Below are 22,154 nucleotides of genomic sequence, written 5' to 3' on the forward strand. Positions count from 1 at the left end.
CCAATCTACAATCGCTCGAACCTCATAAGTAAAGATGAACATGGATGGCATGACAATGGCATCGGCGTCGATGGCCATGAGCCCCACCGGCACTGGTATGGCAATGCCTTCATCCACTGGCGCCGCAGCCGGTGGTATGGGTGGTATGAGCATGGGCGGATCATGCAAGATTAGCGTAAGTGCCTGCACTACATGTCCGAAACGCATGCTAACCAACCTCTAGATGTTGTGGAACTGGTACACAGTCGACTCTTGTAAGTCTACTAACAGCACCACTTCACTCCACCCTGTACGCTTACACCAGGTCAGGCTTCATCGCCCGCTCGTGGCGCATCAAATCCCAAGGCGCCTTCGCCGGCTCTTGCATTGGCGTGATCCTCCTCGTAATCGTGCTCGAAGCCCTGCGCCGCGCTGGCAAAGAATACGACCGCTACATCGTCAACCAGCACATCAAGACCCTCTCGCCCGCCTCCTCGTCCGCTAGTAGTGCCAACGGATCGAAGAACCCCGCTACTGCAGACACCACACCCCTCGTCGCTGTGCCGCGCTTCCGCCCGAGTGTTCTGCAGCAGGCGATCCGCGCGCTGTTGCACATGCTGCAGTTTGCAGTGGCGTACTTTGTCATGTTATTGGCAATGTATTACAATGGGTACATTATCATTTGTATCTTCATTGGTGCGTACATTGGATACTTTATCTTTGGGTACGAGAGCTTTGGCGTTGGGCAGGGTGGGAGTGATCGGATGCAAGAGAATGCTACCGTCTGCTGCGGCTAGGGAGCCGAAGACTATGCCGCCGTTGGAGCAGCGGTGTGGTGGGGTGCCGAGACGTTGGTGAGGGCAGTGGACCTTCTGTGTTGGTATTTGGTTGGACCGATTCTGTGGATGTTGGAGAATGGGTCGAGATGGTACGATTCTCTTCGGTCGCTATGAGGTATGGAACAGCTTGGGGACCTCAGACGCTCACATAGGAGGCCTCGTATGCATAAGACATTATAATTTGTATTGTAGCCACCATTCATATGAATCACTCAGTTGAGGCAAGGTTCTGGAATTAAATGATTGCATTGTGAACTGGTCGATAGTGGTATCATCCCCCTGACTCCATCTCATAAGCCAACAAGTCCCACTGACATCAAAATTCAACTCCTTATCCATGCAACCCCATGCAACACCTCTCTGGATTTCGTCTGATCTACCGCTAGTTAGCACACTGTCTGACCTTCCACGATCCATGACATACCATCATCGTGTCATTTTCAAGTTAACTTATCAAGTCGCCCCGTTTAAGAAGTGTGCTGCCCAACAGTCAGTACATAAACTCCACATTTTAATTCACGAGAAAAACACACAGGGCAAGTGTTGCAAGAGCACGTGTTGCCACAAGTGCAGTTGGATCCGCACTTGCAAGATCCGGCAGAGTTGCATCCACAGTCTGAGCCAGGCATGATGAAGGTTGTTTTGTGTTGCAAAAAAAGTTTCGAAAGATGAAAGTTTGAAGATTGTCTGAAGACTTGAAGTGTGATTGATGTGAAGTGCTTTAATGAGTCTCCCTCAAATCGCAGAATCGTTCCTCGTTATATACACAGCTGCGCGACTTGTGCGGTTTTAGTGGCGCCGAAAAGCATACTCAGGGCGGTTCCGATGACGCTGGCGCTGTGATGTGATTGGTTGGCGTATTTGCCCCGAGTTCTAGGCGGCTTCGAGAGACGGATGGTCGGGGAAAAAAGTGGGTTGAGCTTTTTGTGCGGAAATGCGCTAGGCAGGATTTCGGAGGGGGGTTTCTTTGAGGATGAGCCGAGCGAGGATCAACGGGTGCGAGTTTGCATTATGTATATGACATGTTGGCATCTACGATGGAAAGCGAACAGGGTGCCTGGAGCTACACACAGGGCCTCGCCCTCGCAATCGAAACCTAGTGACACTGCATATCTTCCGGCTATCGCATCAGTAAGACCCTGTTACCTCTCTACGCAACTGGTAACCTGCAGTTACCACGTATAGGTAATGGAAAGCCATGTAGCGAGCCAATGTCTTAGCTGCGCAATGCGAAGATGCAGACGGTAGTTTACAGGTGATTCGTGTTCAAAAGGATGTCTTGGAAGCTTTCTAACCCAATTCCCGCTATGCAAGTATTATACAACGGTGCTATAACCACCTCCATACCCCCTTCTGCTTTTCCACCGTAAGTAGAACTTTCGCCCCTCATCTACCCAAAACACGCAACTTGCCACTGCGAGAAGGTGGCAAATGTCGAGCAAGCCCAGTGCCTCTGTCTGGAACACGTGCTGTAATGGTGGGAAGTAGATGACTAACAGCTGGCCTATAAGACTCCCGCCAACAGCGTAGTTGAAGAATTTGTTATCGAAAACACCAATCTCGCCTGATAGGAAGGACTTGGTGTTGGAGCGACATGTGAGTGCGTTGAACATGTCGAAGAGGACGAAGCAGGTGAATGTCATCGTGGTGTCGCGCTCGGTGACTTCTCCGTCAATGGACATTTCGCGGTAGTATGTGATCATGGTTCCGAGCATGATGATAGTGGCGGATTGCAGAACTCGTTGGATTAGTGGACGGGTCAGGACACGGGCGTGTCGAGAGCGAGGCGGTAGGGCCATTACGGCTGGGTCGACGCGTTCGACACCGAGGGACTGCGCTGGCGGACCATCCATGATAATGTCTGTGACTCGGTTAGCTAGATCCTTGTATTTGTCGCAATCGGGACTTACTGATCCATAGAATTTGCATGGCATTGAGCGGAGACTTGAAGCCCAAGGCAGTACTGACTAAAACCAAGCTTAATGCGGCCGCACTGGTACTGAGCTGGAAAGTGAGGAAGTTTTGGATGTTGTAGAAGATGCCTTTGCCTTCTTCGATAGCGTTCAGAATGGTTGCGAAGTTGTCGTCGGTCAAGATCATGTCGGCAGCCTCCTTGGCTACGTCGGTTCCTAACAGGCCCATGGAGATACCAATGTCAGCCTTCTTCAAGGCTGGCGCATCGTTGACTCCGTCGCCAGTCATCGCAACGACGTCCCCTCGAGACTGGAGTGCTCGTATGATCTTCAGTTTGTGTTCAGGGCTTGTGCGTGCGAAAATTGATGTTGTTGCGATAGCTTGAGCGAGTTCTTCGTCGCTCATGTGGTCGAGCTCGTCGCCGCAGATTACCGAGCGTCCAAGGGCTGAGTTTGCTATGATTGGCATACCAAGACTCTTGCCAATAGCGACAGCTGTGGTTTCCGCATCTCCTGTGATCATAATCACTTTGACCTTGCCGGCCATGAGACGCCGAATAGCCTTTGCCACGCCTTTTCTCGGGGGATCGCTCATACCGACTAGGCCCGCAAACACGAGACCACGATATTGTTCGTCATCTCCTAGTCCAGATTTGGTCGGCAAAGCAGGTGTTGAGGCCCCACTCGTGGTGCTTGCTTCGCCCTTTCGATGCACCGCTTGCAAAGCCAAGCACTCGCAGGCCTTCTTGGGCCATAGCCTCTGCTGCATTCAACGCTTCTTGCTTCCGCGCTTGATCCAGGACCACTTCTTTCCCATCAGCAGTAACATAGGTGTCGCAGCGATCCAAAACTCTCTCTAAAGCTCCTTTGATGTAAGCAACGTCGGCGCCTGATGTCAAACCTGTACCCAGACTGCCGTTGATGACAACACCCATCCATTTCCTCTCTGAGCTGAAGGGCGTCTCAAATTTGCGCTCGCCAAGTCTCTCTCGCACATCGTCCTCACCGAATGCATCCAGAAGATCTAGAAGAGCAACGTCCGTCGGCTGGCCTGCCCACCGACTTCTAACCAATGAGGCATCGTCGCCAGACGTCGATGAGAGAACTGCTGCCGTGGATGCAGATGCAGCCTGATCGCTCAATAACCTGCCATTGTTGACGATGTTTCCAATACGCAGGATGTTTCGAGTAGGAGAATTGAGGTCGGAAGTTTCGTGCTTCTTCTTGACATCGATTGGCGCTTCCTCGCCAAAGTGCCAGAGCTTTGCAACAGTCATGTGATTAGTCGTCAAAGTACCTGCAGAATGGTTAGCAGAAGGTTCTCTACATTCAGCACATTAACTCGCCAGTCTTGTCCGTGCAGACGACGTTGACCGTGGCCAGCGTTTCCACGCTCGGAAGTCGCCGCACAATGGCATCCCGCTTGGACATCTTAAGCACACCTAACGCCAGCGTGACTGTGACAATGATGGGCAGTCCTTCCGGAATAGCAGCAACCGCAAGCGAAACGCCAATCTGGAACATCTCTAGAACAGTCCAGCCCCGTAAGAGCCCAATGACGCCGATGAGGCCGATCACACCGAACGAGAAGTAGCTCAGGTCTTTTCCAAGTCGATCCATAGACATTTGCAGTGGTGTTCGCGGGCTCTCAATCTCCCCTAGGGATGCTGAGATGGCACCAAACTCGGTATTGCCTCCTGTGCCGATGACAATTCCCTGCCCGTATCCAGATCGTACCAGTGTTCCCATAAATGCGATGTTCTTCTGGTCATTGAGTCGGATGTCGGCTCCCACTGTTCCTGCAGCTTCTGAAGCGTAGAAGGGCGAGCCGGCGCGTTGAATGCCCGATGGAGGCGCAATGGCGTCTGGAATTTTCGACACAGGTTCGTTCTCTCCGGTGAGGTTCGACTCGTCGATCGTGAGATCTGCTGCGTGGGTGATGCGGACATCTGCGGGTATGCGATCGCCGGTGTGGAAGAGAACCAGGTCTCCTGGTACTAGCAAGGTTGCAGATATGGTCGCAGACTTTGCCTCCGCTGCTGCCAGTGAAGCGGGGGTATCTTTCAGGTTGTCCAACTCTATGCCGTCGCTTGCGTGACCATTTGGTGTACGTCTGCTTGGGGATTGCTCTACCCCCGCGCGAATGATGTGTGCCGAGTGCGGGACTAATTGCTTCAGCGCCTCTATGGACTGTTCTGAGCGGTATTCCTGCACAAAACCCACTGTCACCACGAACGTCACTGCGGCCGTTATACTGACTGCATCGTCGAAATTGCCGATTATGACAGATACAGCTGCTGATCCTAGGAGCAGCAGGATAAGAGTCTCCTTGAACTGCTTGACAAAACGAAGCCACAGTGGCTCGGGTTCTTCGTGCGGTAGCTCATTGTGGCCGTGGATGTGTATGCGCGCCGAGGCATCGGATGCGGAGAGACCGTGGGTCGCCGACGTCTGGAGTTTTTCTGCAGTCTCCTGCGTGGAGAGGAGAGAGTAGCCCGAGGTTATTGACTATAAATGTCTTGGTTAGCACGCATCTACAGGCATGGTAGTCGCAGCCGCGCAGAGGACAAGGGCACTTTGCATACCGGAGGTGTAGAGCGCTGGGCGGGCTGTGGAGGTTGGAGGGACGGCGACACGGTGCGGGAAGACTTGGAGTATCCGGGCGTGCCATTTGGCAGCGGTAATGAGGGCGTCGCGGCTCTTGACATGTTGGCATGGCCAGATGGCCAGTATTGCGCCGCGCTCAAACGTGGCCAGTCGGGTCGATGGACGGTGTTGAGAAGACGAAGAGACGTCAATTATCGCATTGACGCTGTGTTACGCTAAGGACAAGTGTCGATGGCGTATCCAACTTGTTCAGAGCAAGACGGGAATTGGGCTTCTTGAGATGTTGTCTGTCTACCAGAATGTCCACCAAAGATCAATCAGGTAAAACGCCAAAGCACCCGTGTTCTGCAAGCAGGGGCCAGCTGGCGGCGATCTGGGGTCAATCATTCAGTTTCATCGTCACTACAGACTGTCTCTAAGACTCCTGGCTTCTCCATAGGCTACAGTGCTAATCACACGGAGACGATGTTTGCAGCCTGTACGAGACAAAACACATTCGTGCATCAGAAGCCGCATTTGGTCGTATGTCTCACGGCATGTTCATATGTCTTGGCAGGTACCATATCCGGCACTGGACGATGGGTCAAGTGATGGCGCGCTTCTACTGCCGCACTGATGTCATTCGCTTGGCTGTGCATGCTGGACGATCAAGATCGAGCCTTTACTCGGACCGTCTGAACTTTTGAAGTTCCATGGGCACGGCTTCTGAAGGTGTTCACATAAAAGACCCTGGTGGAAGCCTCCATACGACAATGCCTGGGCTGAAGCAGCTGGCGCATATCAAATAACGCGATACGCTTGTCATACGCATGTATACAAATCGTCTTCGTATGTGTAGATATATCCATGTTGTGCGATTTGTGCATCGATGATGCGGATGCAGAAGGTGTCAAAGTCACACCCAGGCATGACTAAGCGAGGAACCTAAGATGGTGCATCCAGCCAGCCTCGTTAACCAGCCTCTCCCGGACCATTCACCCCCGGCGCATCCACAACACCATCGTCGCAACGCATTTTTGCCATTCACTGCCATCGACACGGCTGCGCGCACGCCCCAGCACCATTGTCGAACTTGGCGGAGCGTGAATTCTGCCTGCGCGTGTGCTATCGCCGCCGACGCGCCGATATAAACAACACCGCCCGACGCGACTCACCACGTCGACTCCACACCCCAACATCTCTGATCAACCACAATCATGTTTCTTCCCGAGGACCTTCTATACAAATCGGGCCAGCTCGCTCGCGTCTGGCTTGCTGCCAATCAACATAAGAAGCTTACCAAAGCCCAAGTTCTTCAAGACAAGATCGATGAGGACATCGAAGTCATCATCCGGCCAGAGGGGGCCGCCGGCGGTCCTCTCGCCCTGCGTTTGAATGGACAATTACTTCTTGGTGTCGTGCGCATCTACCACAGGAAAGCGCACTACCTGCACGACGACTGCAATGACGCGTTGTGGAAGATCAAGATGGTATGCATCGTGAGATCCCCTCCACAACCACGCAGCTGACGCGTTCTAGGCTTTCCGTCCTGGAAACATCGATCTGCCCACCCAGACTCACGTCGCAAACCCGACAAGTCTGACTTTACCAGACATGATCACTGATCTCGACTTGTTGGCACCAATGCCCGATCCCGAACTGTTCCTGTCGCAAAGCTTAGGTGCTAACCTTGACCTTGGAAACACAACCGTTCCAGATTGGGATAACAGCCAGTTCCTTTCTGGCAGCATTGAGCAACCGCGTATGGAGCTTATGGAGCTAGAAGATGATGACCTCAACTTAGACCTTGGTGAGGATCTTGAGCCAACCGCGGGATTTGACGATGGCACCAGCATCGAGCGTGGCCGTGATGCACCTCTAGAGCGACGCATGTCAGTGGAATATGGTACAGAAATTGACAAGGACCTCATCGAGGAAGATCTTAACTTGGATCTCGGCGACGATCTAACGGAAATGCCACCTGCGCCAGATTTCAATCTCGGTGATGACATGGATGTCACAATGGGAGAGATGCCGGATATGGAAATCACAGTTGACCCTTCGGTTGCTGGTGATGGTCCTGCCAATCTGGCTCGTGAGGAATCTCCTTTGAGCGAGCTTGGCGAGGAGGAAGCTACACGACTCGCACAGGAGGTGGCTGACGAAAGCACCACTAATTTCGCACCCGAACAGGAAGAGGAAGAGGAGGAGTCAGTCCATCAAGCGCGAGCGAAGCGGAGGAGGGTTATCGGACAAGACGCTGAGACTATGCTTTCCACCGCCACCCTCAGAGACCAACAGCAAAACCGAGACAGGATCCTCAAGGCCCCCTCCTTCCTACCGCGCGACCCGCTCCTGATGGCGCTGATTAACATGCAACGATCTGGTGGGTTTGTTTCCAACATATTCGGAGACGGTCGCAGTCAAGGCTGGGCGCCAGAGCTGCGGGGCATCCTCTCATTAGAAGTCGTCTCACGTCCCAGTCAGAAGCGAAAGCGCGATAGTGGCGTTGCGGATCTAGGTACTGAGGACGAAGAGGCCGCTGCCGCTGCAGAGAATACCCCACAGCTAGAGTTCGAGCACGACGACCCAACACTGGGTGACATGGGAGGAATCGGTGGTGATAACACATCTCTTGGAGGCTTGGACGACATCGTACAGCTCCCCGATGATCCGATCCAACAAGCGCAAGATGAGGAATTTGCCGATTCACCCATTGCGGATAATTTCGATGACACTACCGTGCCACTAGTCTACCCTGCTGAGAGTGGACCTGTGTCGTTGGAGACAAAGCACGCTGTTCATTTACTGCGAGATCGGTTTGGAGCTGAAGCTGAGCACAGCGAGACACAGCGTCAACAGAGCAGCATCGTTTTCCAAGAAATGCTTCCGGAGGCACGAACATCACGCAAGGACGCCACCAAGATGTTTTTCGAGGTCCTCGTCCTTGCGACGAAGGATGCTATCAAGGTTGAGCAACCCACAAATGACCTCGGTGGTCCTATCCGCATTCGCGCTAAGCGAGGTCTCTGGGGTGAATGGGCAGAGACAGGTGCCAGTGGAGAATTGGCTTCTCAAAATCAGACAGCTGCGCAGGCAGAAGCTGATGCGCCGGTTGGACCCGCCCTGGAAAGCTCACGACAGGTTTCTGTGTCGGCCTAAAGGTTCTTCGAAAATTTCAGTTCAGGCGTGGATTCGGTGGCATGGCTTTGGGATAGCCCCATCTGGCGGCGTTGGCTGGATACCCTTTCTTCAGATGCTTCATGACCTACATTTTGGATGTTGGGGAGGCGTATCGAGGCGTTTTCAGCTGGTTGTATTATTGTTCACACGGTAGCTGCATTGATTCAATCTATATTCATACTTTCAAGTTTATCGAAACTCAAATGTTATTTCTTGCTCTTCAAAGATTGTCTAATTTGACCAAAAATGGACCTATGTTGCAGACAGTCCAATCTGGAACATGACGTCGTGTGCAAGGATCGGAATTTCGCAAGCGAACGTTCCGATGGAAAAAATAGCCTTCACACCAGTCATCTTTCCATGCCCACACCAAGGCCCCGCAAACCAAATGTCCAGCTCGCACAGTACTTCTTCAGCCAGCCTCGCTTCCACTCTCTGGTGCAAGCCGCCACGTCGCGCCCTGCACGATTTCGTGTTACCTCGCTGAAGGCGCCGTCATCGCAAACACCGAAAATCACAACAACTGAACACGCAAGCCGCATATCTTGTTTCCATACAAGTACAAAAGCAACCATGGATACCCAAATATTAGCGGTAGATCCACAGAATTTGGGAAATATCACATTCAAGGAAGCGAAGAACGACTTCCTCGACGAGTGGGAGATTGACTATGGCGGAGGACAAGGCTATGAGAGCTTAAAGAAAGCTGCAGACGAGCTGGTCAAAACGGATGTGCCCGTAGCGTTTCCAACTGAGACAGTATATGGATTGGGTGCAGATGCGACACGCAGCTCAGCTGTGAAGTCGATATTCGCCGCCAAAGGACGACCGGCAGACAACCCTCTAATTGTGCACATCCATTCGCTGTCGCAGTTGCGCGCCTTGCTTTCCGGGCAGCTTGAAGAAGCGACTGGAGGGACAGAAACAGGATCCGACTCGATACCCACAATCTACAAGCCCTTGATCGAGCGCTTCTGGCCGGGCCCACTCACTATCATTCTACCGACACCTACGAGCTCTATACTAGCACCCGAAGTAACTGCAGGCCTCCCAACATTCGGAGCACGTATGCCACGCTCAATACTTGCGCTCTCCCTTTTGCGACTCTGTGGACGCCCACTCGCTGCGCCCTCAGCAAATGCCTCGACACGCCCGTCACCGACCGCTGCCGAACATGTCTTCGACGATCTGCAAGGAAAGATACATACAATTATAGATGGTGGGCCATGCGAAGTCGGGGTGGAGAGTACGGTGGTAGATGGCCTGTCAAGCCCTCCTGCCATCCTACGACCAGGAGGCGTTACAGTAGAACAATTACGACAGTGTCCAGGATGGGAGAACGTCACAATCGGATATAAAGACAAGCAAGAGGGAGACACTAGCAAGCCAAGAGCTCCGGGAATGAAATATAGGCACTACAGCCCGAAGGCACAGGTCGTGCTATTCGAAGCTGGGGCAGGTAGGCCAAGTGAGCAGGAGGTCAGTGAAAAGAAGACTATTGGACTTATCCGCACAAAGAGCTGGAAGCCTGCACTGGGGCTTGGAGATTCCAACACTTCACGAACGAATGGACACGCCAATGTGGTGACTCAGTCGACGAACACATCATTGGCACCTAATGGCCCTACATCGCGGATGTCGAACCTCCTTCGCTCAGTCATCCAGCACCAGATCCCGCACGCGCAACATTACAAAATGCAGTCCGGAGACATTGAGATCTGGGACATCGATCTCGGTGCAGAAACAGAGGGCGTCGCTAGAGGTTTATTCTCTGCTTTGAGAGAGCTTGACAAGAAGAGTGTCGAAGTGATCTACGTCGAAGGCATCGACGACAAAATCGACGACGACATTGCCGCGGCAGTCATGAACCGGCTACGCAAGGCTGCGGAAATCAGAGTGTGATGGACTATTCGGCTAGCTTAGTCTATTTTTCAGCCTCATTCACCTACATTTTGGAAAGCCTTCAGATCTTCCACACCGGCACTTTTTCAGCGCACCAACGAATAGGACTACTAGATACCCCAATACACAACAAAGCATTGAGATTTTACCAAAATGTTCATCCTCCTCACATCCTTTCTCTTCCTCTTCACCACTTCCGCCAAAAACCCCAATTGGGACGCAACCGTCAGCATGAAAGCAGCCGCCATGGGCTCCGTCTTTCGAGACTGCTACCTCAGAACGGACGAGATCGATTCGCTGTGTATTACAACGGTCATGACCCACACGGCGCGCCAGGAGGCTTGTACTGTCACTGTGGATTGTACGTGAACTGTCTGAGGTGTAGGAGATCGAGGCTTACGAGAGGGTAGGGACTCATCCGATGGAGATGCCGACGCCTAAGTTTAAAGTAGTGGTTGCGTGTGAACCGACGGGGTTGGTGGAGCCGTGGTGTAGGAGGAAGATTGAGGAGTGTGCGATGTGATAGAAGGTATTGATATTGGATGATTAGCTCTTTAAGAATACAAAATGTTACGATCCATCTAAGGATGCTTCGAGTCTTAAACTGAAGCAATCCTACGATAGGTGTTATTCTCTAAGTATATCTTCGCTAAGACTAATTAGACATGATTAGAACTTAGTTCTCGTCTTGTGCTTGGAGAAGACTTCGAAGGCTTTCGCGAGATAATTATCAGAGCATTGCCCTGTAGATGTGTTGCTAAACCGCGGAAAGATTTCGTTCGGCCGCCCACGCAACCTTAAGAGATAACCATTACACCAGGCTCCTCAAGGAAGGCTTTTTTGTACCTAAACTGCGTCTTTGCACGCTTAGCACTCCACGTCTTGCATAGATCCATGTCAAGGTTCTATAATGAGAAATCCCATATGCGAAGGAGGCCCATGTCAGTGCGCTGTATGTTGGGTAACAACACAAGATTCTTGAAATTGGGCATTGTACACCGAGGTACATTCGCAGGAGAATATAACACTAGGATGTCTCTCGGACACTGTGTTTTGAGTTTACATAAAACGCATGAACGTCCAACAGAGATCACTCAGATCCCAAAGCTCTCCATCCATCAGCCCATGGACGTAGCAGGCTCCTATAATTTCCCATAGATCGTTTGCAGGCCTCAAGATCATAGGTATCCTCATCCCTTGGAAAACGCAAACTCGATCTCCGACTTGTGTACCGAAGGGAGCCCAGCCAATTCTACCGAGTCTAGACACAAAAAATCTCCTTGCATGTCGGACTTTTCCCTCAGCTTCCTCAAAAGGCCCGGCCAGCGTTTGGAGTAGTCTATCATAGATTACTGAACTCATGAGGTCATCCTTCCAGCGTCTTGATATCTGCAACTTTTTCCAAAGGTACCAATACCCGAATGCAATAGCTAACGCGCCATCCGCCTGCTGATTTGGAGAGTTATAGTCGAAGCGCGGTCCACGGTTGTATAGAAGCGTTCGCCAAAATGCATCAAAAGATGGACCATCCATGATGCTTCCTGTAGCGCTTAGCGTTGGATCCGCTAGCATTCTAATCTCTGACAGCCAGTAGACCATTTCAGTCTCGTATCTAGAAACTTCCTCTAGCGCAGAAAAAAATTCCATATGATCGCTTACTGTACCTAGATCTCGCTTGGGTAGTGGTGGCCGATCTCTAGTTAGAATCTGTACTTGATCAAAGATAGCTCCTTTGATCTCTATCTCCTAAATCCTATCGATGAGTATGTGGATAATATAAATTTTATATGGTTTGAAAGTAGCTTACACTTGGGATAGTAATTTGCCAACGATTGGTCGACAATCCTGGTATTTTGTGAAACTGTTCACCCATGCGGACTTCCGGATTTGGCACGCTTCTCCACTCCTGCAGATGTAGACTGTTGTAGAATCCCGTCATCAATAAGCCGGAGCTGTGTGGTGACACTAAGTCGGGAACCCATGAGGGTATACCTAACACACGGTTCTGAGGGTTGGCGTGAAATGCCAACCATTCGATGAGGAACCTGTGTTTTCCTGGGGTACTCTCCAGAATCAGCACTTCAGTGCCATCTTCTGTGAGTCGGTAGTTCGGGATACCCAACAGAGTCATTTTACCAACAAGGCAGGCAACTTCCTTGAAAGTCTTTTTGTAATCAACAAAGGCCTTGGCGAGGCCAGTAGATACACCAAAGAGCGCAAAGAACCGGTCTCGAGGATCTGTTGCACTCATTCCAAGCTGTCTGGACAATGTATCGTATATTGGGAGGGGACCTCTTTTCCTGAACTTAAAGTAGCTCGCTGCGATGTTCCTAGCCATAAGTGCCGAAACCTGAGGGCTGCCCATAGTGACGTCGTAATTTTCATAGAGATTTTTGTGTCGTCCGATCAGCATAGCCATCCAGAGCACTACATTAGTACTCAAATCCAAGGATCCTTTCCACATGACAGACTTTTGGGCACTTAAAAGCTCTTGAATGACCCAAACACGTCCGAACCAGGAATTACTGAGGATTTTGAAGAGTGCAACCCAGGTGGGATCAAACACAGGATTGGGTACCCCTCTGGACTCGCAGTCAAAATCATGGAAGTCGTATATGCCAACATCTGCATCGTACTGATTCCCATCGCATTTTTTGTATAAATCCTGCATGAGATTCAATCCGTCAATGTCCCCGGGGTCTTGCATGCCCAACCAGATGATTACTCGATTCGCTTTGGAATATATGGTGGACATCAAGCGAACTTGACGTGTCTTCTCCTCGATGTCGTCTTGGTTGATGCAAATTTGATCGGCCCATAAGACTGTCGCGGACCTGCGGCGGCGCCTCTCAAGTAGGGCAGCGTGAAGATTGGCTCCAATCTCAAGTCTTTTGCCATTACATCTGATGGGCACTTTTTTCCTTTGATCCCCCCATACATACGAAAGTGCTTCGAATTCTACTCTTTCTAGATTGCCCTCCAGTAGTTGGATTGTCAGGGTACTTGGCTCAGGATCCAGTATCACTTTCAAGAGTCGAATACTTGTCTTCTGCAGCGCTTTGTCATACGTAAAGGCAACCTCGCCTGCATTACCGGTGTAGCTTGACATAGCCGCGAAAGCGCATAAGTGGAATGTCTGTAAGTATTTCACATCGCTTTATGTAACCTCAAGAAGCATTACCTAGGGGTGATCTTATACGACCGTATCGATCAAACCTTTCCGGTCAAGGTGTTGACTGGATTCCTTCACCGGTAAGTAGGATGCAGGAATATGCGTCAGTGTGGGGCTGCATGATGAAGGATTGTAGGACAAAGACTTTGGACGGGAAAACAGAATGTACACGATGACAATTGCCTCTACACGCGAGAAATTTTTGGCTGAATAAAAAATGATGAAATATTAGGTTGTGAATAGGGTGAACTATCTGAAGGCGCCGTGAAGTGAACAAAGACTATCGGTGATTTTGATTCATTAAAGTCATTGATGCACTGCGCCTCTTGCGTCCCTGCACCCCCCACTTCGGTACCGACAAGATATCCGCTTCATGCGAATTAAACCTAAACGAGACGGAGAATGCATTGAAATGACTTTCAAAGCTTTCGGAATGATTCAGACGTGCAGTTCACTGCCCTTTCTTATGTCTGGGGTAGCCTAATGCCGCAATGAACGCGATGTACCAACCAAATATAATCTCTGGGGAGTCTTACCACCGCTGCAAGAACAGGGGTAGCATGGTCTACTGTGGGCAGACCAGGCTAAGTGGGGGATGTGGCGGGGGTAGCTGCACACCTTTTGTTGCACAGCGAAAAAATGATAGGTCACAAATTGTCTAGACAGTCAGGCAGCTACAAACAACGACTATTGGATCTCTGCCGCATGAGAAACATTGTCGCCCTTCCAACCATTCCAACGAAGTGCCATTGAGCAGATGCCTTGCATTAGTCCTTAAAGTCGTATGTTTCCCCCTCTTTTGACAGCAAACAATTCTCAAGTGTACCCTCTCCCCAACTTACCTTTGTTCCCGTGCCTATATTGTGTTGGGGCGAATAGGTTTGCTCGAGCAATTGGCAGCTTTGCGCTCGCGACGTTACGTCTAGCGTCTAGCTAGGAATAATGAGATGCGTAATCTCAGTTGCCAGAAATGATCAGCGCGTAATCGCTCATAAGCTGAGAAGAAAAGCAAGTAGAAACCGGTCAACATCCTAGCAATCAGCCTTGCGACTAGTTTGCCCGTAACTCACAGCCTGATGTAAAGCACCAGCGTTTAACTTTCTACCATTGGGCCTCGCATACCAAATCTTCACCAAAACTCCTTAAGATCGATGCCTGGAAGAATCCTGAACGGCTCCCCGCTCATCTTCCTCGTCTCGCTCAATTGATCTGCATGCGCGAGTGTCATAGGTTCAAATGCCAGAACATTCAGCTGATCAGGCTGCGGCGCCTTCCTTTTCACCAACAACAATATCCGACACTCAACCAAAACGTGAGTAGGAACGAACGGCTTTCTATGCTGTAGATCTCATAGCTAAGAAAATATACATGCCCAGCTATCACGACCCTGTGCGATCCTACGTGTGATGCATTCATCCCTGACCAGCAAATCGAAGTGGCAAACCGCGATACCTTACCGTTCCGCCATGAAAAAATAATTGGTCTGGGTAGCAGCGCCTTGATCGAAATGGTTTCCCATAAATTCACAAATGAACGATTCGCACTCAAAACCTTCCGACGTTACAATGCTCGACAATTCGCAAGCTATAAACGCGCATTTCAGAATGAGGTCAGCATCATGAGACGTCTTGTCTCGCATACGCATATAATCAAATTTCGGGGATCATACATATGCGACCGCGAATTAGGTATATTCATGAGTCCTGTGGCCAGTGATGGCGATTTGGCGGCGTATCTTGCAAGGGTATTTGAGTGTGGAATGACGGATGATCAGGCCGTTATCTTGAATCGCGCATTCGGATGTCTGACGAGTGGTCTTGCATACATACACAAGCACACTATCAGGCATAAAGATATCAAACCGCAAAACATTTTGATTCACGATGGGCGCGTTATTTACACGGACTTTGGTATATCTTTTGATGCAGATCAACAAGATACTACTACGATCGGCTACACATATGCTTTCACGCGGCGCTATTGCGCTCCAGAGGTACACGATTATGCCAGCCGCAACCGGAAGTCGGACGTCTACTCCTTGGGCTGTGTTTTTGTGGAGATACTAGATGCGCTGGAACCGGATATTGGGCTTAGGTCTGGGGACGGACTCCCTTACTTCGAAAAACTTGATCAAGTCAGGCAACAACTACTCCAGGCCAGTGTGACTAGAAGGGCGAGGAAAGACTTGCTTAGTATCTGCTATGATATGCTGGAGCCTAGCCTAGCCGATCGCATCGATACTAGCAGCGTTCTTTGCCGGATGTACAGATTTGGTGATCGTAAGGATAACCCCAAAGTTGGGCTTTTCTGCGAGGATTGTTCCGTTAAAGTCGATTGTAAAGATACGGTGACGCAGGAAGAGCTGGTGGATGACTGCACTGAACTCTCACTTGATGCAAATCCGACCGCCGATATTGTGATTTCGGCAGCAGAGATCGGAAGCGCGACAAAGGAACCCACTAAGAAACACAAGAACAAGGGAACGATCTCAAGCACAGAGTCGAGAGAAGGAAACGAACCTACGATTCTTCAAAATAATTTCAGTTTCAGAACCCCACGATACTACTGCACCGCTTGCGGCGAGCTTGGCCACAACTCCTCTAGATGTCCAAACGAATGCTGGGCGTGCGGTGAGATTTACCACAAATCTGTCGATTGTCCAAACAAGTGCTGGACCTGCGACTCTGTCGGGCACTACGCGCGCAACTGCCCGAATGTATGTGATGCTTGCGGAAAGATAGGCCATCCGACGGATGACTGTCCGAACAGGTGTTGGACTTGTGGTGAAGTGGGCCATTTTGCGAGAGATTGTCAGGACGAGTGTTTTGTTTGTGGTAGGTTAGGCCATGGGACGCAGAAGTGTAGGGGAAAGTGCCACAAGTGTGGGAAGATAGGGCATTGGAAGAGGAATTGTCATGAAGCATGTGGTGAATGTGAGGCTTTTCGTTACTGTGGCGCGACCTTGCTAACCATAGCACTCCCAGGTGGTGACCTTGAGCATGGGGAAACCCAATGCCCTAACAAGAAGACGAAGAAGGAGAAGGAAGGGAGGTGCGAAGATGTGTGTTGTGGTTGTAAGTTTTTTTCTTTCTCTTCATGCTTCGATAACCATGCTGATCACTCCCGAAAGTCGGCGACCCTGGTCACTGGGCGGCTCAATGTCCCAAGAAGCGATGGGAGTGGCGACCGATATTCGATCAAGTACCTCAGGGGCAATATCGACTAAATTCTCGCTATCAGGACTGAAAGCCTGAGTCTTTTCTCTGCCCAGATCAGTGTCTTCTACTCTATCTATAGAAACTAATACTAAGCCTTTACTATCTCTAGTAGAGATCTTAGCAGAATTGTTATTAACAAAGTCTGTTTTAAACAGCAGTTAATTAGTACAGATAACAGCTACGTCAGGCTGGCACTATCAAACACGAAAGTTAGGGATGAAATTTTCCTGCTTGAGGATATTTCTATCCTTATCGTCGTTCGTAAGCGTGATCGCAGGTTCACATTCGTTGGATAGGGCTATCTGGGCAATCATCTGTACGAGAACGCGGACATTCCCAAGGATTGGCAGACTACTTGAGTTTAGTCATGTCACGATGGTCCGGAATCATGACTAAGACCTACACACCCAAAGAGTTTTATCCTTTGTTTACGAAATTGCTTGGTACAGGCTCCTGGCACAGCGAAACTGTACATAAGAAGAAGAAAGCCCATATAAAACTCCACCGTCTGGGAGATATCCATGGTGGCAACAGAGTGATAGTCGCGTGGGGTCGATGAGCCTGACTGGCGTGAGTCGTCCCACATAGTTAGACTTGTGCCGGCTCTTTCTTATTCGCCGATCAATAAAGTCCATCACCTCGGCAAAAAGGCGATCCGTACCGTTGAGCCACCATTGAGCCCCTTTGATTACGGCCGCATAGTTCTTGCAGTGTACTCTGTTAGAAACCTGGTTTGCCTTCGCAACTGTCGATTTACATCTCTCCTGAGGATGGCAAGAGAGTCAAGGTTTCCCTTAAACGTGAAACCTCACTATCACGTACAAGCCACTATGTCACACTCTGGGTATGTCCTGATTTCTTGAGATGTCGAAAGCGCGCGTCATTCCATTCAAATTCGACACCTAATCTTATCCGTCAACTCTTCTGAATCCGTTCTACTTATAGCTTGCCCAATATGACTTCCGCTATTGACGCTGAACTCGGATTGTACCATGATGCGGCCCATCGACGGGTTCATCGAGTGACCCCTCTGCTGATCTATTGGCTCGCTCATCGGTGCTCCCGCGAAAGCCAACGGCGCGACATCATCATCCGGCCTGAAATGGCGACCCAGAGATCTCTCAAAGTGGCTCAACGTCGGGCTGTTGACGCTGCTTGGCCCGTCTTTCATATCGGCCCCGATTCCCATCTCATACTCGTCTAATCGCATAAAATCTTCTTTGTCAATATGACTTCGGGCCAAAGAGCTCAAGATGTGAGAATGCGAGTCTTTCCGGCTGGCCTTTCTACTGCTATTCTTGGTCTCGTCTTCGTAGTAACTGGTAGCGGTGACTGGTTTGGGGAAGAGGCGATCGCTGATAGAGCGTTGGAGCGAGCGGATCGCAGGCAAGGCGGCGACCATGACGCCGACATGCGATTCGACAGCTGACCAATATCCGATAGGCAGGTAGTCCCAGGTAACATTGTCCGTGTGGGCGAATTGGACGAGGTATTTCAAGCGCAGTATACTGACAACGGTAATACTAGACTTAGATCAGCGAAGCACTTCAAGCTATGGAAGTGAACTTACAATAGACCACCGAGGAACATAAACATGACGCCTGCTTTGCGGCGCTTACTGATTGCGAGTTTCTTGATTTCCTTCATGGGAAGTATTATGACGATCAAGTCAAGGACAATGTTGGCGGCGGCAGAACACCATGCATCGGCGTTTAGATTGATGCATCTTCCGTGGTGCTCACCATCCCAACGCTCCCAGGCCAACCGAATCGGTATACATTGAAGGGCAGTCGCAGTAACAAACGTGATGATGTAAACTACGCAGAGCCCGATCGTAACCCAGATAGCTTTTCGGAGCCCTGTCTGGGGGAAAATGCGGAGGTAGAAGAGCAAGATCGAGATCTTGGTCAGTGCGACTGATGCGAGGTAGAGAAGCTCTGTGTAGTAGAATATCTGTGTTCAAGCATTGTTAGCCCAGGGTTCCTATTCATCGTGGAGTTAAGTTTGCATACCTCGAGGATTTTAGTGATATTATCGAAGGGCACTAGCCACATGTCTTGTCCCATGCCGATTTGGTTCACTGACATCATTAGTGGAAGAGTCGGAATAACGAACACATCCACGACCTACAGATATATGCACAGATCGTGAGAGGAATGATAAGCACCTGTTCCTTGTTAGCCTTCGAACAACTTCAGCTTTTGCTCTCGGTATTTACCATAGCAATTGTCATGACCCAGTCGTCGAGACCCCAGTTGCCACCGAAGTAGGGTAGGCGTGCAATTACTCGAAGGAGGAAAAACAAGACCGCCGCCCCTCCGACCACGAGAGAAGTGTATGTTCCAAGCGCTGTATCGTTACGAACAGGCGCACCCATGATTTCAGCAAGGAACTTCTTGGCAGCTATTGATATCAGCAAATCAGTCAGTGAGATCGCCATAATCAAAATGCTTACTGAGCGATTCTTTGATTGTGCAGCTTGCCCTGACACATGATGTCAACTCCTCAAGAAGCAAGTTGTTGTTCTTGATGCAACCGATCTCTGTGAGCTGGCAAGATGATGCGCCAACTACTGACAGTGTGCATTTGAGCTAAAGACATATTAGTCAAACACTTCCTTGATTTATAAGATGCTATACGTACTGCGCATGGTGGAAGCTCCTTTATTGCGAGTTGCAAGACATCAGAACCATTCTGACTCTGCGCACAAGAGACTAGCGCAAAGACGAAGAACAGCGGTGCCGCCAAGAACTTCATGTCTCAATGTGTGTAAGCTCAATTCCAGAGCTTATTCATGCGGATATGTAGAGACAGAAGCCTTGCTATCTGTGCGCAGTGATTTTATCGTGTCCGCGGAGGGAGAAGCAGAAGCAGGACGAGCTGCACATTTGACCACAACGGTGATGACAGGAACTGGGCTAGAATTAAGGGTTGGAGGACAGCTGCCGTACGTTAGGATATAACATTTGAGTCCTAAACCCCCCGAGTCAAGGTATGGCGTTAGCTTGATCTGCCTTCAAGACTACACTCGGGCTCGTTCGGCGGTTCTTGAAACCGGATCCAAGTGATGATTCCCCATCACGCATCTCCATCTGCGTGCATGAGTCCGGTTGGGTAATAGTCGATTTTGCCCTAGATCGCCACTGTGATCTCGAGCGTTGGACAAAAGCTTCATATTTTCCATGGCGTTCGTTGAGGACCTAGGTGTGTTTCATAGCTACATGTGCGCAGGGACCATGTGATGTGTACGTCTGAATGGCTGCCGATCTCGGAAAGTTTCTCCATGTGAAGCACAGTACATGTGAGCTTGGCTTGGAAGACATTTAGGAATATATTCCTACACAGAGGATTGGTGTTTTGCGGTGTTGCTTGTTGGGCACCACGAGGCCGATGTGATGATCCCCCCTCTTTCAAGCAGTCATGACAGAGTAGTCGACTAGAATGATTGTCAGGGTTCCCTTACTACGTGCGACGGCTCTAGTTCGGAGCGAAGTCGTTCCTTAGGAACCGTTGTATAAACTCGTGGCAGAAGCCAGGATCGACCGCTAGGATGGTAGAACATTACCATGTGAGAAACGACCAATCCGATCAGATCGGAGGAGCGACATCCCGTCCAGAAAAGAAGCGAAGCAGCCTTACTTCCGATACTTAAAGTTTTGGTCCATGTAGATCTATACTAGCAGGTGATTCAAAGCGAATCTGGAAACACTGGCGTGCTGTGAAAAGCCGCCAACGAACGAACGCTAGACATCTCTCCACCTCGGGAAAGATTGGCGAGTCTACGAAAAACGCACCGACGTAGGGCTGCCGGCTGCTACTCCGACGTAAGCACCGCGTCTACTAAGCATTCGCTCATTCTAGGTTCAGTTTTCAATAAATAAACGGGCCGCAATCACGACGAAGTGACGCATACGCTTGGCGCACGAAGCAAACGTATCATATTGAACTACGACAGGGCTTTCCAACCCATAACCCTAATCTACTCCATCGCTACCAAGAGCCGGTATCTAAGACAAAGTGTAGTGAAACACATACATCTAGGAAATGAAACAAGGAATACAGACCACCTGTGTTGTCTATTTCACACAAGCAACCATTAGCCTTTCGTAGTCGCCCTTCGTCTCGCCTTCTATTCGCTTGACGAGGTCCTTCTTAACGACCCTCTTGAATTCCTGGCTGACGGCATTCATGAACTGTGGATTCCAGTGGCAACGAACAACCCGCTGCACAAGCAGATTGTCCTTCGTACCCAGGCCTGCCATCGCTTCTTCGAGACGAACAGCCTCAGCCTCAGCGCGGTTCATGCCGCGTGCGATCAGGAGCCTGAGTGCGTCTTCCATGTGTCCCGAGAATGCCGACTTGATCTGCTGGTCCAGGCTCTTGTGGTAGCGCTGCTGGTAAGCTTGCGCTATGGCCTTAATCTGCGCATCGTTCTTGTGGATCAAGATTTCACAGATTCGCGCAGTGTTCTTACTGGCGAAACCGCCCATGCCATTTTGGAGCTCTGTTACAGCTTGGTCGATCTCCTGGGGAATAACAGGATGCGAATCTTCGTTACGTCTCGCGGCAACGATCATCATGTACATTTGCTCGGTAGCGGCGCTGAGATCGCCCTTGAGATCTGCCTCGAGCGTTCGTTTATGGAGTTGCTGGTACTTCTCCTTGATGGCGTTCATGTCGGCATTACTGCGGCCGATAAGTATGTCGTCCAAGATAACCTCCTTAGTGCCCACGCCCTTCATCGCCTCCATGAGATTGTAGCAATCCGACACCAATGGTCCGCGAGCAATCTCTACCAGACCTTTCTCGAAGTATCCGCTAGTCTCCTTTTGTAGATCTGTGATCAGATTTCGCATCAATCGCTGGTCATATTGTGTGCGAATAGCCTCCATCTGTAGAGGGTCCTTCTTCGCCATGGTAGCAATCAAGACCTTCTCATTGGTTCCGAAGCCTTTCATAGCTCCCCGTATAGCTTCAACATCTTTGCTGACATCGATATTGGCTACCCGTTGCGGACCGTATCCTAGAGATGCTTGGGTTGGTGGGCCACCAAATCCGCCGCCAGGAGGAGGCGCTCCGTATTGACCTGGAGGTGGAGCACCGTACTGCCCCTGTGGCGGTGGTGCACCATATTGACCTGGGTGGTGGTGCGCCATACTGTCCCTGTGGTGGGTGGTGCGCCGTACTGTCCTTTGCGGGTGGTGGGTGCGCCATATTGCCCCTTGTGGGAGGGCGGCGGCGCGCCGTATTGACCTGGTGGGCCGGTGCGCCGTACTGGCCCTGTGGAGGTGGCGCTCCATACTGACCTGGAGGTGGCGCACCGTATTGGCCGGGTGGAGGAGCTCATATTGTCCCTGCGGAG

General features: G+C 50.5%; 10 protein-coding genes across 10 annotated transcripts; 4 read left to right on the plus strand and 6 right to left on the minus strand.

The window, feature by feature from the left end:
• Window positions 1-34: 34 nt before the first annotated feature.
• Window positions 35-776, plus strand: SNOG_02909 (hypothetical protein; the record flags this gene model as incomplete). The annotated part of the gene is made up of 3 exons (XM_001793450.1): window positions 35-175; window positions 224-254; window positions 310-776. The coding sequence occupies 3 exons, from the start codon at window positions 35-37 to the stop codon at window positions 774-776; spliced, it is 639 nt and encodes a 212-aa protein (XP_001793502.1).
• A 269-nt stretch (window positions 777-1,045) lies between these two features.
• SNOG_20030 (hypothetical protein) lies at window positions 1,046-1,532 on the minus strand. Its single transcript, XM_001793451.1, has 3 exons — window positions 1,352-1,532; window positions 1,243-1,297; window positions 1,046-1,194 (listed from the first exon to the last, which is right to left on the minus strand). Exons 1-2 carry the CDS (start codon window positions 1,445-1,447, stop codon window positions 1,286-1,288), a joined length of 108 nt encoding a protein of 35 aa, XP_001793503.1. The 5' UTR covers window positions 1,448-1,532; the 3' UTR covers window positions 1,046-1,194; window positions 1,243-1,285.
• A 602-nt stretch (window positions 1,533-2,134) lies between these two features.
• SNOG_02911 (hypothetical protein) lies at window positions 2,135-5,439 on the minus strand (the record flags this gene model as incomplete). The annotated part of the gene is made up of 5 exons (XM_001793452.1): window positions 2,135-2,679; window positions 2,729-3,373; window positions 3,447-4,028; window positions 4,078-5,239; window positions 5,317-5,439. 5 exons carry the CDS (start codon window positions 5,437-5,439, stop codon window positions 2,135-2,137), a joined length of 3,057 nt encoding a protein of 1,018 aa, XP_001793504.1.
• A 1,095-nt stretch (window positions 5,440-6,534) lies between these two features.
• SNOG_02912 (hypothetical protein) lies at window positions 6,535-8,704 on the plus strand (the record flags this gene model as incomplete). Its single annotated transcript, XM_001793453.1, has 2 exons — window positions 6,535-6,807; window positions 6,857-8,704. 2 exons carry the CDS (start codon window positions 6,535-6,537, stop codon window positions 8,477-8,479), a joined length of 1,896 nt encoding a protein of 631 aa, XP_001793505.1. The 3' UTR covers window positions 8,480-8,704.
• A 369-nt stretch (window positions 8,705-9,073) lies between these two features.
• SNOG_02913 (hypothetical protein) lies at window positions 9,074-10,402 on the plus strand (the record flags this gene model as incomplete). Its single annotated transcript, XM_001793454.1, has 2 exons — window positions 9,074-9,566; window positions 9,831-10,402. 2 exons carry the CDS (start codon window positions 9,074-9,076, stop codon window positions 10,400-10,402), a joined length of 1,065 nt encoding a protein of 354 aa, XP_001793506.1.
• A 153-nt stretch (window positions 10,403-10,555) lies between these two features.
• On the plus strand, window positions 10,556-10,843 carry SNOG_02914 (hypothetical protein; the record flags this gene model as incomplete). Its single annotated transcript, XM_001793455.1, is given in 2 exon segments — window positions 10,556-10,763; window positions 10,782-10,843. The coding sequence occupies 2 exon segments, from the start codon at window positions 10,556-10,558 to the stop codon at window positions 10,841-10,843; spliced, it is 270 nt and encodes an 89-aa protein (XP_001793507.1).
• A 1,424-nt stretch (window positions 10,844-12,267) lies between these two features.
• On the minus strand, window positions 12,268-13,511 carry SNOG_02915 (hypothetical protein; the record flags this gene model as incomplete). The annotated part of the gene is made up of 3 exons (XM_001793456.1): window positions 12,268-12,308; window positions 12,404-13,305; window positions 13,345-13,511. The coding sequence occupies 3 exons, from the start codon at window positions 13,509-13,511 to the stop codon at window positions 12,268-12,270; spliced, it is 1,110 nt and encodes a 369-aa protein (XP_001793508.1).
• Window positions 13,512-16,668: 3,157 nt separating this feature from the next.
• On the minus strand, window positions 16,669-17,315 carry SNOG_02916 (hypothetical protein; the record flags this gene model as incomplete). Its single annotated transcript, XM_001793457.1, has 3 exons — window positions 16,669-16,865; window positions 17,076-17,143; window positions 17,200-17,315. 3 exons carry the CDS (start codon window positions 17,313-17,315, stop codon window positions 16,669-16,671), a joined length of 381 nt encoding a protein of 126 aa, XP_001793509.1.
• Window positions 17,316-17,681: 366 nt separating this feature from the next.
• SNOG_02917 (hypothetical protein) lies at window positions 17,682-18,879 on the minus strand (the record flags this gene model as incomplete). The annotated part of the gene is made up of 3 exons (XM_001793458.1): window positions 17,682-18,300; window positions 18,363-18,745; window positions 18,805-18,879. 3 exons carry the CDS (start codon window positions 18,877-18,879, stop codon window positions 17,682-17,684), a joined length of 1,077 nt encoding a protein of 358 aa, XP_001793510.1.
• Window positions 18,880-20,712: 1,833 nt separating this feature from the next.
• SNOG_02918 (hypothetical protein) lies at window positions 20,713-21,948 on the minus strand (the record flags this gene model as incomplete). The annotated part of the gene is made up of 1 exon (XM_001793459.1): window positions 20,713-21,948. One exon carries the CDS (start codon window positions 21,946-21,948, stop codon window positions 20,869-20,871), a length of 1,080 nt encoding a protein of 359 aa, XP_001793511.1. The 3' UTR covers window positions 20,713-20,868.
• Window positions 21,949-22,154: the final 206 nt, after the last annotated feature.

The sequence above is a fragment of the Parastagonospora nodorum genome, assembly GCF_000146915.1.
Source record: "Parastagonospora nodorum SN15 chromosome Unknown scaffold_4, whole genome shotgun sequence".
Taxonomy (NCBI): domain Eukaryota; kingdom Fungi; phylum Ascomycota; class Dothideomycetes; order Pleosporales; family Phaeosphaeriaceae; genus Parastagonospora; species Parastagonospora nodorum.